Here is a 15,384-nt window from a genome sequence, read left to right as displayed (position 1 = left end):
ACAATATTCTCCTCGATTAAATCACTATAGAAAGCTACTTACGATAGGCGTCGAAAGAATCATATCAAAAAAACTCATTCAATCTCAATTTTTGTACAAATCTAACTATGAAACAAGTGTTTAGCATCCTTCAACTCCCCGAGTGAACATTTACGTCTATCCGATAGACAATCTATTAGACTTATACATAAATTCAAACCGAATCGAGTTGATTCAAACGTCATCGTTATCTTTCCTATTAGCATCCATTTCACATGCGGCCACCAACCAACTCAAAGAATTGGAGTAAAGCCAATGGATTCTCCTCATCGACGATAAGGATAGCTGTGGAATATGAATACTACACCACAAAGTAGTGTAGTGGGCGTTAGAGTGGCGGCCATACGACAACGTCAGTGCATTACGATGCTCACGATGTTGATTCTGGTCGTGATCCATAATGATGTGTGTGTGTGTGCGCAGGAATACCAAAGCAGACTGGTGGTGGGTTGGAGTGGCTACGCAATGAAGTCAGTGGCTTATAATACTTGGGATAATAATATTTGTGTACAGGAATGCAATCTTCAACAAAACTACATAGTGGTGATCGATCGTCACTTTGGAGTTAACGTGCTGATGGATGCATCAAGCACTGATTAATCCTTTTCGAGCTCTTTCCACGTCTACTCCATGAATAGAGATAAGTTGAGACGGGACTCCCTCGAGGAAACCGTGTGAGCACCATGATTTGGAGAGAGAGAGAGAGACAGAGAAGTTAAGTATATTAGATTCTCATCATGAAATAATAATAGAAAGTATAAAAAGTGTTATTGAGTTAATCATGATGAGTTTTTGCTTAACCATTCCAAAGAGAATTACTGATAAGATTCTCCATGGCATTTTTTTTCCTTTTATTTATGCACGTCTTTGACTTTGGGTGCCATCTTTTTTAGCACAATGGATTGGCCGACTGCGGTTTCTTTAATATATCCACATCGTTGACTTTTGGGGACTGTCGCACCCACCACAATCCAATGGCCAAATCGCACGTCGAAATTGTACGCCGTTTCTTCCGAGGTTGAAATGCTTGTGGACACCGAACATTGTCGAGTTAGTCAGTATTGAAAGGACGTGACGACGATAACCTCTAATAGTTAGGGTCATTTTTAACGTTCCAATAATAATATTTGATGTCTTGTCGAAACTATTGACGATAAGATAATTGTCGGATAGGAAAATAATGATCTGACCATCGCGTATCTTTGTCATTGATACTCTGACACTATAGTTAATATCTCAATGTTTTATTATGAATACATTAGTCGATATCCTCACGATATATGATCGGCACATGTTTATCAAAATCATATGGTTGATATGGTGTCATCAAGAATAAGAGTAGGTTCGACGCGACACGATTCCACTTAGACAATGAGAAACGCATAATCATCCTTTGCATCAATATGCATCATCGAATATAATGGTCCTGAAGCCACACTATAAAAGGTCCTTCGTATGTTGTTTCTTAACACACTAAAGCATTCTTAAACTCCTTATGCATTTAGATCTAAAAGACTCGATAATAACACCTCATTTTGTGAACTAACTTACACGTTAGAGAAACCTTATCGGTCATGCCTCTAATGAAAGTTTTGCAAATTCAGAATATTCAAGACTCCAAATAATTTTTTGATAATTTTCTGACACCAATAAAAAATAAATATAAAATAAGATTTCGATTGTCTTCGAATCCTCTCCATCTTAGTTTTGCAGGTCGATAGACTAACTCTTCATTCATCTATGGCACCAGTTCGACACACCCGACCTTAATCCAAACGCCTGTCGTGCTTGTGATGAAGGCGATTTAGGATCAAATTGCGTCTGCCACACGAGTTGCTGCGGGTAGTGAGTCATCGCCTGCGTCGGGTAGGCGGTCGCTTCGTCTTGGAGCACATTGTCGTAGCAAACGCAAGCTCAACACTACGTCCATAGAACAAAGCTCAACACTGAAATGGACATTATATTGATATCAATGTCTGTACTTTTGCATAGATGTATGTGTTCATGTGGTGATCCGAATTATATGAATCAAAATTAATGGCCATCATCCAGTGCTCCAAAATTTACAGGATCAAATCGGATGTCCCAACAGTCTGTGTGTTCGGCTCCACTGCATGCCTTTCGAGTACTTGGAAACCAAACCAAGACGAAAGGCATCCATCCCATGGAAGGCCAAAGGACGACAGAGAGAAGGAGCGATCACTAAAGGTTTCAAACGACGAGGCTATATTTGCATGTACATAAGTAAGGGCGAAAGTGCCCATTCACTGTCGAAAGCCACAAGGATAACCTAAATGATGAAAATGAGGGGGTCATTACTCGAGCAGCCTTAATAGTAATGGAAATTGTTCTTTGGATCAACAATGATTTAGAGGATGTTTTACTAACATCATCTCTCTTTTGACTCAGTTTAAAGATTATCTTTTCCTAGTTTTTATTTTTATATTTTTACGTTCGATACTTACTGATTTAGATTTTTAAGAGAGTAAAGCTGTCTTAAAGAATATATTTATTTATTTTTATGTGTATTTGAAGAAAGAAGTTTGAGTGAATATATAGTTATGAAATACTTTTGATTGTTTGGAATATAATATATGAAAATCATATTTTAAATATGCATTAACGTAAGTGTTGTTTACTAAAATTATATTTCAAAAATTCATTGAATATTATGTGATAAAATTATTCTTCTAATTTTTAATATTTATTCAAAAATAAATAAATATTTTTTTAATTTAATTTAATAAATATATTTAATTAAATATATATATATATAATCATATAAATGAATGTAAAATAATATAAAAAATTAAAAACAAATGAAATTTCACCTTATAGAATACATAAATCATGTTGACAATTTTATAATTTTAGATAATATCTTAAAGTATATATATATATATATATATATATATATATATATATATATATATATATATATATATATTAAATTGTAAAAAATGATTTTAAAAAATTATTAGACACTAATTCATATTCGAAATGTATTAATCCCTAAATGTAAATGTATCTCGATTTTTATCATGTGTGTAATAATACATTTTTTTCGTGCATGTGTGCGTGTGTGTGTGTGTGCGCGTGCGTGCGCGCGTATATTCGAAATGTATTAATCCGTGTGTGTAGTAATAAAACTATCATGCTTAGCCGAAAACAATCGATAAGTGAATTCAATGCGGCCTACTCCCTCTGCTTTGCTCATCACCACCTCCCATTAACTTGCTTGCATGGCAAGAACATGCATTGCACATCGACTAGCTATGTACAACAACCATAAAATACACCCGTGTCATCGTTGCCAACGAACCGTCTAATTGTCTCGAACGCAACGACAACGACAAATTATAGCAAGCCAAACCCTTCATTCAAAGCCACCAAATCATGCATACCCTCCGACCCAATCATTCAATGATGGAAGAGAGACAAACATGGAGGCGTTGTATTTCATGTGGACGGCATGTTGTGCACCATAATTTTGCTTTATTCTATGCATGGGTGCATAGAATATTAACTAGTGGCTTAAAATTCAATATTAAGATGATCAGTAGTGACTAGTTTTCCATGCCCATAAGAAAAGCCATGATGGTGTGGTAATCTGTGCATGCGTAAATAGTAGGAGCATTTACACCACAATCTGTGCATGCTCATCCAGGCTTGGATTCACCTCTTTTACCTTGTCGGAATCTTGTGCCTGTGGCCAGACGACATGGCTCATTCATTTCTTGTACATGTGCTCGACGAGTGCGACAGCTTAACTGAAGTGCTTGGAGAGTCATGTCACAGATCTCCAACGCAGGCTCTCACGTACTTCTCGACATGGACATGGCGGCCATTGACTTGGCCTTGTCCATCTCATTATTGTGATCAGTCTATAATAACAACATGCAGAGAATCAAGGAGAGCTAACATATTATTCGAGTCACATGTTGTAAGATCTTTTCCTCCTAGTTTAGCGAAAGAAGAAGCATTCGTCCAGATTGATGGATAAGTTAAAGAAGAAGAAGAAGAAGAAGAAGAAGAAGAAGAAGAAGAAGAAGAAGAAGAATTGGGGACTCGATGAATCCGAATTTATTAGCGAAGCCAACAAGTCCAATTAAAACGCAGCTGTGAGCAAGCAAAGCAAATAAAAAGGTAGGAGGAGGAGTGCAGTCTCCGTGTGTCCAGGCTTGCCACAGAAAGCATCTCCTTGGCATTGTCACCACAGGACCATCATCGTCATCTCTCTCCCTCTACCCTGTGACGGGTTGTGTGGCCAACTCGTCTCTGTGCCAATAAGTGTGAGAAGAGTGGACAGCGAGTCCAGGATTAGGCATTTTGGTTGGGGTTGTGGAGTCCGTCCCCTCTGTCCTGTGCTGTTCATCCTTCCCACTCCTCCCTTCACTCCACGCCTCTCCTATTTCCACCTAATTCCCCCACAACCCCACCCCAAATACAAGTGAGGAGGCTAATTCATGGTTTAGCTCTCCTCTCATAATAGCAAAGCACGGCATTTGATGGACTCCCTTCTCTTGGTTCATTAATATATACGTGGGGACAAGCGGTGTTGCATCTCCTGTGTGTGAGTATCGTTGTTCTTGTCTTACACCACCTCCACTCACTCTCTCTCTCCCTCTCTTGTTGTTTTCTCCACCTCTTGCTCTCTTCCCAAGGGGGATGGAGACTCCGGAGGAAGCCCGGGGCTCCAACAGCAGCGACAGCATCTCCAACGGTGAATTGGTTCAAGCTTTGGTCAAGGGTAAGCGCACGAAGCGACCGAGGAGCCAACCACCGCCGCCGGTGGTCGTCGCCGCCGACGCGTCGTCGGCCTCCTCGGCAGAGGCTGCCTCCGGGATTGTCACGGAGGAGGAGGAGGACATGGCCAACTGCCTCATCCTGCTGGCCCAGGGACGCGCCCTGGTCGCGAGGCCTCCGCCGGCTCAGGCGCGGAAGGACGATGCCGCTGGCCGCGGCGGTGGGGCCGAGAAGTTCACCAGCCGAAGGTTCGCTGAGGCGGCCACCACCACCAACGGCAAGGCCGGGTTCTACGTGTACGAGTGCAAGACGTGCAACAAGTGCTTCCCGTCGTTCCAGGCCCTCGGCGGGCACCGCACCAGCCACAAGAAGCCCAAGCTCGCCCCCCCGCCGACGACGGCCGCGGAGGAGAAGGTCGTGGTCGACGACGATATGCTGCAGATAAGCATGAATTCGTTCTCGAAGCCTATCGGGAGCAGCGGCCAGTCCAACACGAAGCCCAAGATCCACGAGTGCTCCATATGCGGATCGGAATTCAGCTCCGGGCAGGCCCTCGGCGGCCACATGAGGCGGCACAGGCCGCTGGCCGCCGCGGATGCCCAAGAAGCCAAGAAGGATAAGAGCTTCCTCTCGCTAGATCTCAACCTCCCCGCACCGGCCGACGAGGAGCTCCACCGACCGCCTTCGCCCTCCTTCACGTTAGCCAGCAAGCGGTCGCTCATCTTCCCGGCCCCGGTGTCGGCGTCCGCGTCCGCGTCGGCTTTGGTGGTCGACTGCCATTACTAAGAACACCTCTCAACCAATGGACGCCAATCAGCTGTCCATCAATTCTTTCTCTGCTTCTCTTCCCTTCGATCCATTACCACTTGTGATACACCGTGGCTTATGTGAGCAATTCATTCCATTTCATTGCAATTTAACATTGATCAACCATTAAATGATTCTTTGAATTCCTCGTTGTCTGTATATATATGAGGAGGGGAAGTGACATTGCGTTCACGTAAAGGCAGATGCTCTCTTTGGATGAGTTCGATTTCTGCACCACCAGCAACAGGCCGTGCATTAGGTTCCTCCTCCCATGAGTACCTTTCGTTTGCAAGACGAAAAAGAGGGCAATGAGACCACTCGGTGACTACTTCATTGCTCGTAGCCCGGAGATGCTCTCAGTACTACTTTTCCCACTCAATCTACCCCTCTCTCTCTCTCTCTCTCTCGCTAAATTGACAGATTGGGTTCCACCCGATCATTGCATGCATATTTATGAACGTACATTATCATAAACCTAAAAGCATATCTGTCGATCGTAATATGTGTCGACAGTGATAAAAGAAGAAGAATTTCCAATCCAATTAGTAAATGCAACAAGTCTTCGAGTAAATAGCACAAGTGTTTGTGGATAGGCCGCAGGCCGAAACATCTGTTGGTATCTTTCTTTCGTCGGGCCTAATAGAAAGCGATACTTCAAATGTCCAAACCCAATAGAAACGTAGACGATCGATGTAAATGAGAAAGATAAATTAATTAGTAGAGCAAATTAGATCAAGTGAAATTGTTCGGGCGATTTTCTAAAAATTGTTCTCTTTTTTTGGGTATTTCTCGGATTCTCATTTTAATCCTTTCCTCATGTGCTCTCATTTTTCTTTAATACCCTAAGTGTTTCTTGTCGTCGTTTAATTGCCACCATAAGGTCCCATCGCTTCCATCCTATTATGATGATCTCCTTCTCCTCCGTGAGACTCTATCACTTCCACCCTACTATGAGGCCCTATCACTTTTGCCTCAGAAGATCTTATTGCTTCCGTCCTCATATAGCCTCCTCTGTCCTATCACGAGGTCTCATTGCTTTCGCTCCGCTCACCATAAAGCCTCATCACTTCGACTATATTGCTTTTGCTCTACCTTGGTCACCTCCACTAATGGGCAATTAGGACATTAGAGAAAAAAATATATCGATTGAAAAAGGGGCATCATCCGAAAAGAAAAAAATTTTAAAAAAAAACGTTTTAGGATAATTGGGCAAAGTGTTTCATTACCAATATTTAAGAAAAAAACCAATATATATTAGGTCGTAACATCTTCTCTTAAGAGCCCAAGTTCGATGATGAACATGCATGCAATATATCAAGTAATTAAGCTGGTAATAGGTCGTTGTCATTTCTTATAAACCTGCTGTTTCTTCCATTAACACAAGCCATTACACTTCTTCTTGGCCTACAATAGGACAGAGGAAGCAGAAGGGAAAGAGAGTGTGTATGATGTAACTCTAATCTCATTACTCCTATATCAACAGCCTCTCAAGTGGCAAATCAAAGACTGACACAAACAGAGAGATCATATGGGACAAGATCCCTCCCACATTGATCTTGGACCAAGCACATGACAGCCCAGTGAGCCAAGGAGGACACTCTCAGCCACCTTTATCAACTTGCAGCTTTTCGACAAACACATTCCAGAGCCAAGAGTCTCCTGGATGCCTTAGAAGATACCTTTCCATCTGTATCAACTTGCAGGCCTCTCTTGCAGTCACCAGGCATATAAAACAGCATGAGGTACCAAAGCTTTTGGTTGATTCACTGCATGATGCCAAGAAGGAATCAGCAGCTGCCTTCGATGCCTAACTCTGCTCCAAATCCTTTGCCTGTGAAGGAGAAGTAATCTTGATCCGGTAGTGGAGTGTCATTTTGTGGCTGTCTGCCTCAAACTGGGTCAGACAACCTAATGGAAGGAATTGATACAATCTGAACCGGCTCTTTCTTCCAAGCACATCACTACTCAAGATGTCATATTCTTTATCTTCTCTGACACACAAGGTGCCTTTGGATCAATTGCACAGGCTACGCGTGGAGATGAAGTCAAGCTCATCACATGGGTTTCTAGTTTCTGATGCAAGTTAAGCTTTAGCCAGTTCTAGTTCATCAGAGTATAAGAGATGCGGATGGAATCAGCATTGAGAAGATCTAAAGCTGAGACAGCCCACTGGAGGAGCATGCCGATGTTAGCCACATGAACCGTGTTCTTCGGAGCAAATGGATCCATGTGCATGTCAAGCCACAACGAAACAGGTGGATGCTTGTGAGAGAGTGAACACAACCGTCGGCTGATAAAGAACTCGAACAAGGGAATCAATCCTAGCATACATGGGAAGAGAGAGAGAGAGAGATAGAGAGAGAAGGATCAAAAGCATGGCGTGAAGTTGTTGGCAGCTCGGTTGAGGTAGCATGGCAACGAAAAGGGGTCCGTACCATGTGGTGCGCAGAACAAGAGAAAGAGACTCGGCAGCGGCCTTCAGATTCTTTAAACGAAGTCCATCCGAGACGGATAAACAAAATCCAAAGGCATCCAACGAAGAAATCGGATGAAGAGAGGAGGAGAAAGGGGAGAGGAATTAAGTCGCCAGTTCTGGGCGTCAATCCGTTCTTCATGCTCGCCACCAAACCATGTGAGCTTGCATTATTCTAATCCTTCTGTGCGCGCGTCACTGAAAAGTGCTCCGAGATCACTTAGCTTCCACCAAACTCGCCTGTAATCAAGCATTTATTTGCCCCGCCAATCATGGCGAGAGTTGGTCGTAGCTACAGCTGAGAACCTTTAAACTCGGGACTGGGAGCAGTAACTGAAACTAGCTAGGAATAGAAGAACCATCACTGTGAAATGAGATGTCGTAGATGCTACGTGCGCTGCAGCAGTGTGAGCTAAAGCGATCGAGCACCCGACAGTAACACTGAATGCTGATTGAACAAGCAAAGGGAAGAATTCTCCACTAATCAATGATTACAGCGACATGAGCACCACCACCTTTTCCTTTTCCCCGGCATGCTTCCCTTTGCTTTTGTGTTCCCCGCAAAGGATTAGACTCGCCTACCTCGGGGTCTTCACTGTTTCAGGATGTGGCAAGCACACATTACAGGGTATCGGAGTCTGTCTTATTAGGGTCAGGCGGCAGATACAGCGAGGCACATCAAATTTTTGCCCAGTGATTGCATCTGAACGAAGACAGTGCTCTCCTCGTCCTCAGATCCGATCCATTGCATGACATGGATGAGAGAAACCTACCGGGCATTCCGTGCTGCTACGTACACGATGTTTGGTTCACGTTGCCACAAACAAATCTGGTATGACATATTCTGTCATCCGGCCCATGGTGTCATGCCATCTGGCACGTCGTTCCAAAACTAACATTATGCACCAAGCCACTTTGACATCCTGGTTCTGAATAAAACAGTCATCTACTATCCGTACCTCTACACATAACAACATGTACAGAAACTATCCTTAGGAATTGAGTTTTTAAATATTTACGTAAGGAGACACTGACAATCATTATCACATACGTTTATCAACAAACGATAATAGGTATAGAAATCACCCCCCCGAAATAGTGCAGGGAGTCGGGACTTTAAACATTTACTTACGGAAACACTGACGATCATTAACACATACGTACGTCAATGCATGATAATGAGTATAAAAGTCACCCTCAGAAACAACTATAAGGATGAGACCTTTAAACACATACGTATGGAGACATCGTATGGAAACACACGAAAACATATATAAAAACCACCCTCAAGAATAACGCTAGGGAGGTGGACACACATACTCACACCCTAACTCTACATAGTAAAACCCTTCTAACCTAAACGTCGGAGGGATCAAGTCGGGGATCTCTCTCCCGATTTCGACTTGTGTGCAGGTACCTAACAGAGAACTAAGGGAGAGATCTTCGGTCTTCGTCGGAGAGAACAAAGCCTACACCCCCTCAACCATACCTAGGGTTAATGCGCTCCAACTAAAATATTGTGCTGGTGATCTTGCACCCTTGGGATAGACCGTGGACACCTCGGTCACACCATAAAAGGTGCAAAACAAAATCGTTGCTCGACAATGTCTATGAGATGGAAGTGCTGTGCCTGTGACCTCTTGTCGTTGATCCATGAAGAGCCTTTGGCTCTGCTGCGCAAGTGGGTCAGATGTGTTGATTTAGAAGACAAATCGATTCGGCAGCTTACCCATTTTGTCGAACACCTTACTTGAACTCGCACTACACCCAACTTTAGTGGATCCTTTTTTCCTAATACCATTTTTTCTGTGTTTTTTAATGTATATATATACATAATAAAAATTATATAAACTAATTGAGTTCAACAAATCCCTTCCTGACGTGTCATGCTTTGAGAGGCGTGACTTGTTATCGAACATTATCTATAGACTAACTTCATAATGCGTTGAGGTTAGTTAATCGGAGACGTCGGTGCGGGAGACTCAACGGAGACGGAGGCGCGTGCTTGACACGTGATCACGAAGACCTCTCGCACGTGTCCCCGTCGGTGCCGCTCTTCGCCGTCAACGAAGCCGTTAGTAGCGGTTAGAGTTGCCGGTGATGGAATCATAACAAACACTTAACCGCGGTTAAGTTCGGCGTGGGGTAGTGGTAAAGCGCGGACGGCCAAACGCGCTATAAATGGCGGTTCCTTCCGCCTCATTTGGGTCTCTCTCCCACTTTTTATTTTGTACACTTCTCCCTCTTCGGCGCCGAGATTTTTAGCGAGTGGGTGTGGGAGAGCAGAAGAGAACTGAGAGAGAGGAGAAGCGGCGGCAATGGTGGAGGAATCTATGAGGTGGTCGCGGTTGCTGGTCCTGGGACTTTTGGTGCTAGTAGCCGGAGGCCTCGGGTGGTTGGGATGCGACTCGATCTCCACCTCGAGGTACATTACGTTTTCCTTTCCTTCTATGGATTGTATCTCTTCTTTTTCTAAAGAACATGGGCCGTGGGAGGAATCCGATGAAATGTGCCTGTGTTTTGGGAGGATGAGGGTTTTCTTGGTCTTTTTGGGGTCGATTAGAGGCAACGTACTTGGAGCAGGGGAGTCATCTTGGCTTCTTCCTGGATCCTCTGCTCTGAAACGAGTGCGGCCTCCAAATTCTTTCAGTAGCGTTCAAGATCCGCTCGAGCCAATTTTGATGGATCGTTTTCTCTTCTAGGGTTGGATTAATGGCGTCAGCTTCCGCGTCGGCGGCCGTGGCGAGGAGGAGTTTGAGAGCAACCGCGGCAGCCAACGAGTATACGACGGATAGGTCGGTGATGCAATACCCCTTCTTTTGTTTAATAGATCTGGGCCGTCGATGTGCCTGGGAAGAGCTATAAACCATCAGATCCGACGTTTGGACGCTCGATGTCGATGGATCCGATGGCTCTTTGGGCCTTAACCGCAATCTCCATCGAATCAAAGCCGTTGAAGCCGTTACTCTCGTTTTAGTTCCTTGCGCTCTTACTCCTTTCGCTTTCATTGACGAAAAGTAAAAGAAGAAAAGCGAAGGATTAATTCACTGAAAAATAAAAAGGCGTAATCAAACCAAATCCCCTTTCTGAGAAATTTGGTTGGTGGAGGACTCATCGCCGCAGAACACCTGTCAAATCGGGTAAAAGACGCGGGAGAAGCGCCTTCTCTCTCCATCAATCTCCCTCACCCCCTCTTTTTCTCTTCTCGAAATTTATTCCAAATGAAGCCCACCGACCGACCGCCTCGAGCGGTGTGGTTCTGCCCAGAGATCCGCGACGATCACCTCTTCCCAGATGCAAAGAATCGGCTGGCCTCTTTCATAGTTCGATATGTACACATAGGGTCAATTTGGTCATTTGGGCTCTGATGGCGTTTGCCCTCTTTTGAGCAGCTTTGGGCGAGAAGTGGTAGTGGGCGCGGTCGACGATCCGGAACTGGTTGCAAATGAGGTTCACATGTAAGTCCTTTTGATGGCACCTTTCCTTCAGATTTATTTTCTTATCATAAATCTAATAGTTTCAGCTGTATGCAAGTCATTTAGTATCATAAACCTTCTTTTCGGATCCCCAAAACCTACAAGATTAGGCGACTTTTTGTCCATGTTAAAATAATTGCAATCCAATTATTTCTACCGCTATATCCCCATTTATTGCCTTTATAGTTCTGATTAGACTTCTTACTTACTTGTACATAATTTGTAATGGTTAACTAATAATCTACGTCTTTATTGGGGGGATCTATTTTTTTTTCTCTAAGAAATTATGCATTGATCAAGCTCCAGTGCCAAAAACAAAAAGGTTCGGAGGTACTGCACCTCCAATGGGGTTGTCTGTTTTGATGTGATCCATCTGCCATACCAGTTATTAAATTGGGTTTCTCCTCGGATGCCGCTTGCATGCGACCTTTCTGAAAAGAAAAAATTTAAATTTGCTCCGTCTTTGACTACGTTGTCGCTTGTCCTCCATGAGCTCATGTGACCGGCGGCCATACTGTTGTGTAAAGAGACCACTGGCTGTGCGCCGAGTACAAAAAAGGGACTATCAGAGCAGTGCCAACGGAAGACCATTTCATTTATTGACTCGTCATCCCGATTCACGATCCCAGATATTAATGCCATTTACTACACCTACTGTCCTCCTGACCTCCACTTCTTGTACTTCTTCCTATTTTGCTCGTTGATTGACCACTTGCACCGCAGATAGATCTTGTACTCGTTAAACAGCATGGGTGTAACATGGCCTGCTCCGCTCATTCTCCTGCAATTGAAGACCTGATATGATGTTATGCCATCATTCATTGTTCACATATTTCCCGGCCAACCTCTTCTTTCGTATTTACTTCGGTCGGCACACATTTTGAGTCCCCATAAAGTGAAGACTAGTGGGCCCTATAGTAATCATTTGAAACTGCTAAACGTTGAGATTACCATCGAGCAAAGCTAATCTTTTTTTTTGCCGCTTCCTTTTGTTGTGTGTAATTATGTTGAAACAGGGCGATAAGCAACAGCACGGCTCGCCGGGCCCTCGGCTACTTGTCATGCGGGACGGGGAACCCCATCGACGACTGCTGGCGGTGCGACCCAGAATGGCACCTCCACCGCAAGCGGCTCGCGGACTGCGGGATCGGCTTCGGGCGCAACGCGATCGGCGGCCGCGACGGCCGCTATTACGTGGTGAGTGACCCGGGGGACGACGACCCCGTCAACCCTCGGTCGGGCACCCTCCGCCACGCGGTCATCCAGGACAAGCCCCTCTGGATCGTGTTCAAGCGCGACATGGTCATCACCCTCAAGCAGGAACTCATCATGAACAGCTTCAAGACCATCGACGGCCGCGGCGCCAACGTCCACATCGCAAACGGCGCCTGCATCACCATCCAGTTCGTCACCAACGTCATCATCCACGGTCTCCACATCCACGACTGTAAACCCACCGGGAACGCCATGGTCCGCAGCTCCCCCTCCCACTACGGCTGGAGGACGATGGCCGACGGCGACGGCGTGTCCATCTTCGGCGCCAGCCATATCTGGGTCGACCACAATTCTCTCTCCAACTGCGCCGATGGCCTCGTCGATGCCGTCATGGGATCCACCGCCATCACCATCTCCAACAATTACTTCACCCACCACAACGAGGTACACTCCTCAATCTGCTGTACTAGTTAGTACACGCAGTCTCCATCGCAGTAAAACCCGGGTCTACTTTACGCAGGTGATGCTCTTGGGCCACAGCGACTCCTATGTCAGGGACAAGGCCATGCAAGTCACCATTGCGTTCAACCACTTTGGCGAAGGTCTCATCCAGAGAATGCCCAGGTATATTTATGTACCTCATATATCTCTTTCTGCTTCTCCCAAATGAAGGACGGATCTGTTCTTCTGGAAGTTCCAAGTTGACCCATTGTCTTCGACTGCGGTAAAATACAGGTGCAGGCATGGGTATTTCCACGTGGTGAACAATGATTACACCCACTGGGAGATGTACGCCATTGGTGGAAGTGCCGACCCGACCATCAATAGCCAGGGTAACAGATACCTCGCTCCCACCAACCGATTTGCCAAGGAGGTAATGACATCCTTACTAGTCGCTCTGTCGATACCGCTCGCATTCCTTGACTGGACCTGTATATGATCGCTTGCGTTGAACAGGTGACCAAAAGGGTAGAAACGGACTCAAACGTGTGGAAGAGTTGGAACTGGAGATCCGAGGGCGACCTTCTGCTGAACGGTGCCTACTTCACCCCCTCCGGAGCCGGAGCCTCCGCGAGTTATGCCAAGGCCTCCAGCCTCGGAGCCAAGTCGTCGTCCATGGTTGGATCCATCACTTCCGACGCGGGCGCCCTCGGCTGCCGCAAGCGTTCGCAGTGCTGAAGCATCTCACCAAACACCGCAACAAGTCTTCTCTTTTAGAAGACAAAGAAAAAGGGAAAGAAACTCGCATTTGACAGTGTTGCACATTTTTCTTTTGTCTCACAGTCACTCAAGCCGCTTTACCCTTTCTCAACCTCCCCCTGCTTCCACTGTAACTCGGTCTGTGGAGTAGGCGGAAGCGTTGCTGAGTGTTTTGATTTTTCCTTTTCCTTTATTTTTTTTTTATTGCCAGTTTTCTCTACAGGGCTTTCTTTAGATCCGAATCTTCCTCCATTCCTTGGGATTGAGTAGACTATGGTCTTTATGTATTAGTCTTCTCCAATTTCCAAAGGTTGCATGATGTGTGTTGTCGTGGCTTGTTCGTAATAGATGCATGGTCATTCGCAGTGAAGGAAACAACTGACATTTGCTCGTCCAATTTCTTCGCTGTTCCGTCTTGAGATTTGCTTGTTTAACTTCTTCCCTCTCTTCCGTCTTTGGGTTGTCCAGGTAGTATTAATTATTATTCGGAACTTGGTTTAGCGATGTTATCCTTACACGGTTGTCCAGCAGCACGGCCGATTTCTCCCAGTCAAAAACTGTAAGCGAGCTACCACGAGAAGACGATGCCTTCTGATGGAACTGCGATTTCTGATCTCCTCATGGTGGCGAATCCAAACATTAATGCACGGGGATTTCCGAACCTTGAAAAAAATGTTTATTAATTAAAACAAAATCATGACTATATGAAAATTCTAAACTACAATATACGAAACCATTAGAAAACTCGATGGCTTATTTTCCTGATTGTCTAATTATGAATACCGATGTAATCAGGGCAGCGTCTTTTGAACCATTCTTAGTATGAAGTTATATATTCCTAGCGACATGTTTGGTAAACATGATATGCGTAACCAACGACAAAAGCAGTACACAGGTTTTATACTAGCCAAGCAACGAAAAAAACCTAAGACTAACGTCCGTATGCACATATTTCATGCACAACAGGAGACCAGTAAATAATTGGCATTGTTTAACTAAGACCAGTAAATAATTGCTATTTTATAGCAATCTGCTTAGCTCTAGCACTTCCAGAGGAAACATACATACATCAGGAAACTTACAGTCAAATGTTTTTAAGGAACACCACCGGTGGAAGCCCTGTGAGCAAGGGCTGTGTGCACGTGCATTGTAAAAACCGGATTGCATCAGACAAAAAAGACGCATGATGAAACACTCAAGGGAGAAAAAAGTCGCATCAGAAGACATGCATCATTTGTAATCTGATGCACTTAGTTTTTAACTAATGTAGGACTACTTTTAATCTTCTTTTTCATTTCTCCTCATAAATATTTTCCTTGTGTAGCTCATCTCCTTCTTTTTAAAAAAAAATTACGAATAGGCTGTAATATCACATACCAGATGACAATATATGAATTTTAACTGTATTACGTAGATTTATCTATAATA

At 44.5% G+C, this 15,384-nt stretch overlaps 2 protein-coding genes across 2 annotated transcripts; both read left to right on the top strand.

Annotated features, from left to right (window-relative positions):
• Window positions 1-4,577: 4,577 nt before the first annotated feature.
• On the top strand, window positions 4,578-5,706 carry LOC135627386 (zinc finger protein ZAT5-like). The gene has a single exon (XM_065133469.1). The coding sequence runs from the start codon at window positions 4,708-4,710 to the stop codon at window positions 5,569-5,571; it is 864 nt and encodes a 287-aa protein (XP_064989541.1). The 5' UTR covers window positions 4,578-4,707; the 3' UTR covers window positions 5,572-5,706.
• A 4,580-nt stretch (window positions 5,707-10,286) lies between these two features.
• LOC135627385 (probable pectate lyase 8) lies at window positions 10,287-14,327 on the top strand. The gene is made up of 7 exons (XM_065133468.1): window positions 10,287-10,490; window positions 10,768-10,860; window positions 11,458-11,523; window positions 12,558-13,200; window positions 13,277-13,380; window positions 13,492-13,630; window positions 13,714-14,327. The coding sequence occupies exons 1-7, from the start codon at window positions 10,384-10,386 to the stop codon at window positions 13,933-13,935; spliced, it is 1,374 nt and encodes a 457-aa protein (XP_064989540.1). The 5' UTR covers window positions 10,287-10,383; the 3' UTR covers window positions 13,936-14,327.
• Window positions 14,328-15,384: the final 1,057 nt, after the last annotated feature.

This window comes from Musa acuminata, chromosome BXJ2-11 (genome assembly GCF_036884655.1).
Source record: "Musa acuminata AAA Group cultivar baxijiao chromosome BXJ2-11, Cavendish_Baxijiao_AAA, whole genome shotgun sequence".
Lineage (NCBI taxonomy): Eukaryota > Viridiplantae > Streptophyta > Magnoliopsida > Zingiberales > Musaceae > Musa > Musa acuminata.
The sequence above is the reverse complement of the archived record's forward strand: the minus strand, read 5'-3'. Positions and strand labels throughout refer to the sequence as shown.

Bases quoted from the DNA above. Each gene is read 5' to 3' on its own strand.
- LOC135627386 (XM_065133469.1), top strand. From the start codon at position 4,708: ATGGAGACTCCGGAGGAAGCCCGGGGCTCCAACAGCAGCGACAGCATC.
- LOC135627385 (XM_065133468.1), top strand. From the start codon at position 10,384: ATGGTGGAGGAATCTATGAGGTGGTCGCGGTTGCTGGTCCTGGGACTT. The intron at 10,861-11,457 runs GTCGGTGATGCA...TCTTTTGAGCAG, and splicing joins AACGAGTATACGACGGATAG to CTTTGGGCGAGAAGTGGTAG. The intron at 11,524-12,557 runs GTAAGTCCTTTT...ATGTTGAAACAG, and splicing joins GTTGCAAATGAGGTTCACAT to GGCGATAAGCAACAGCACGG.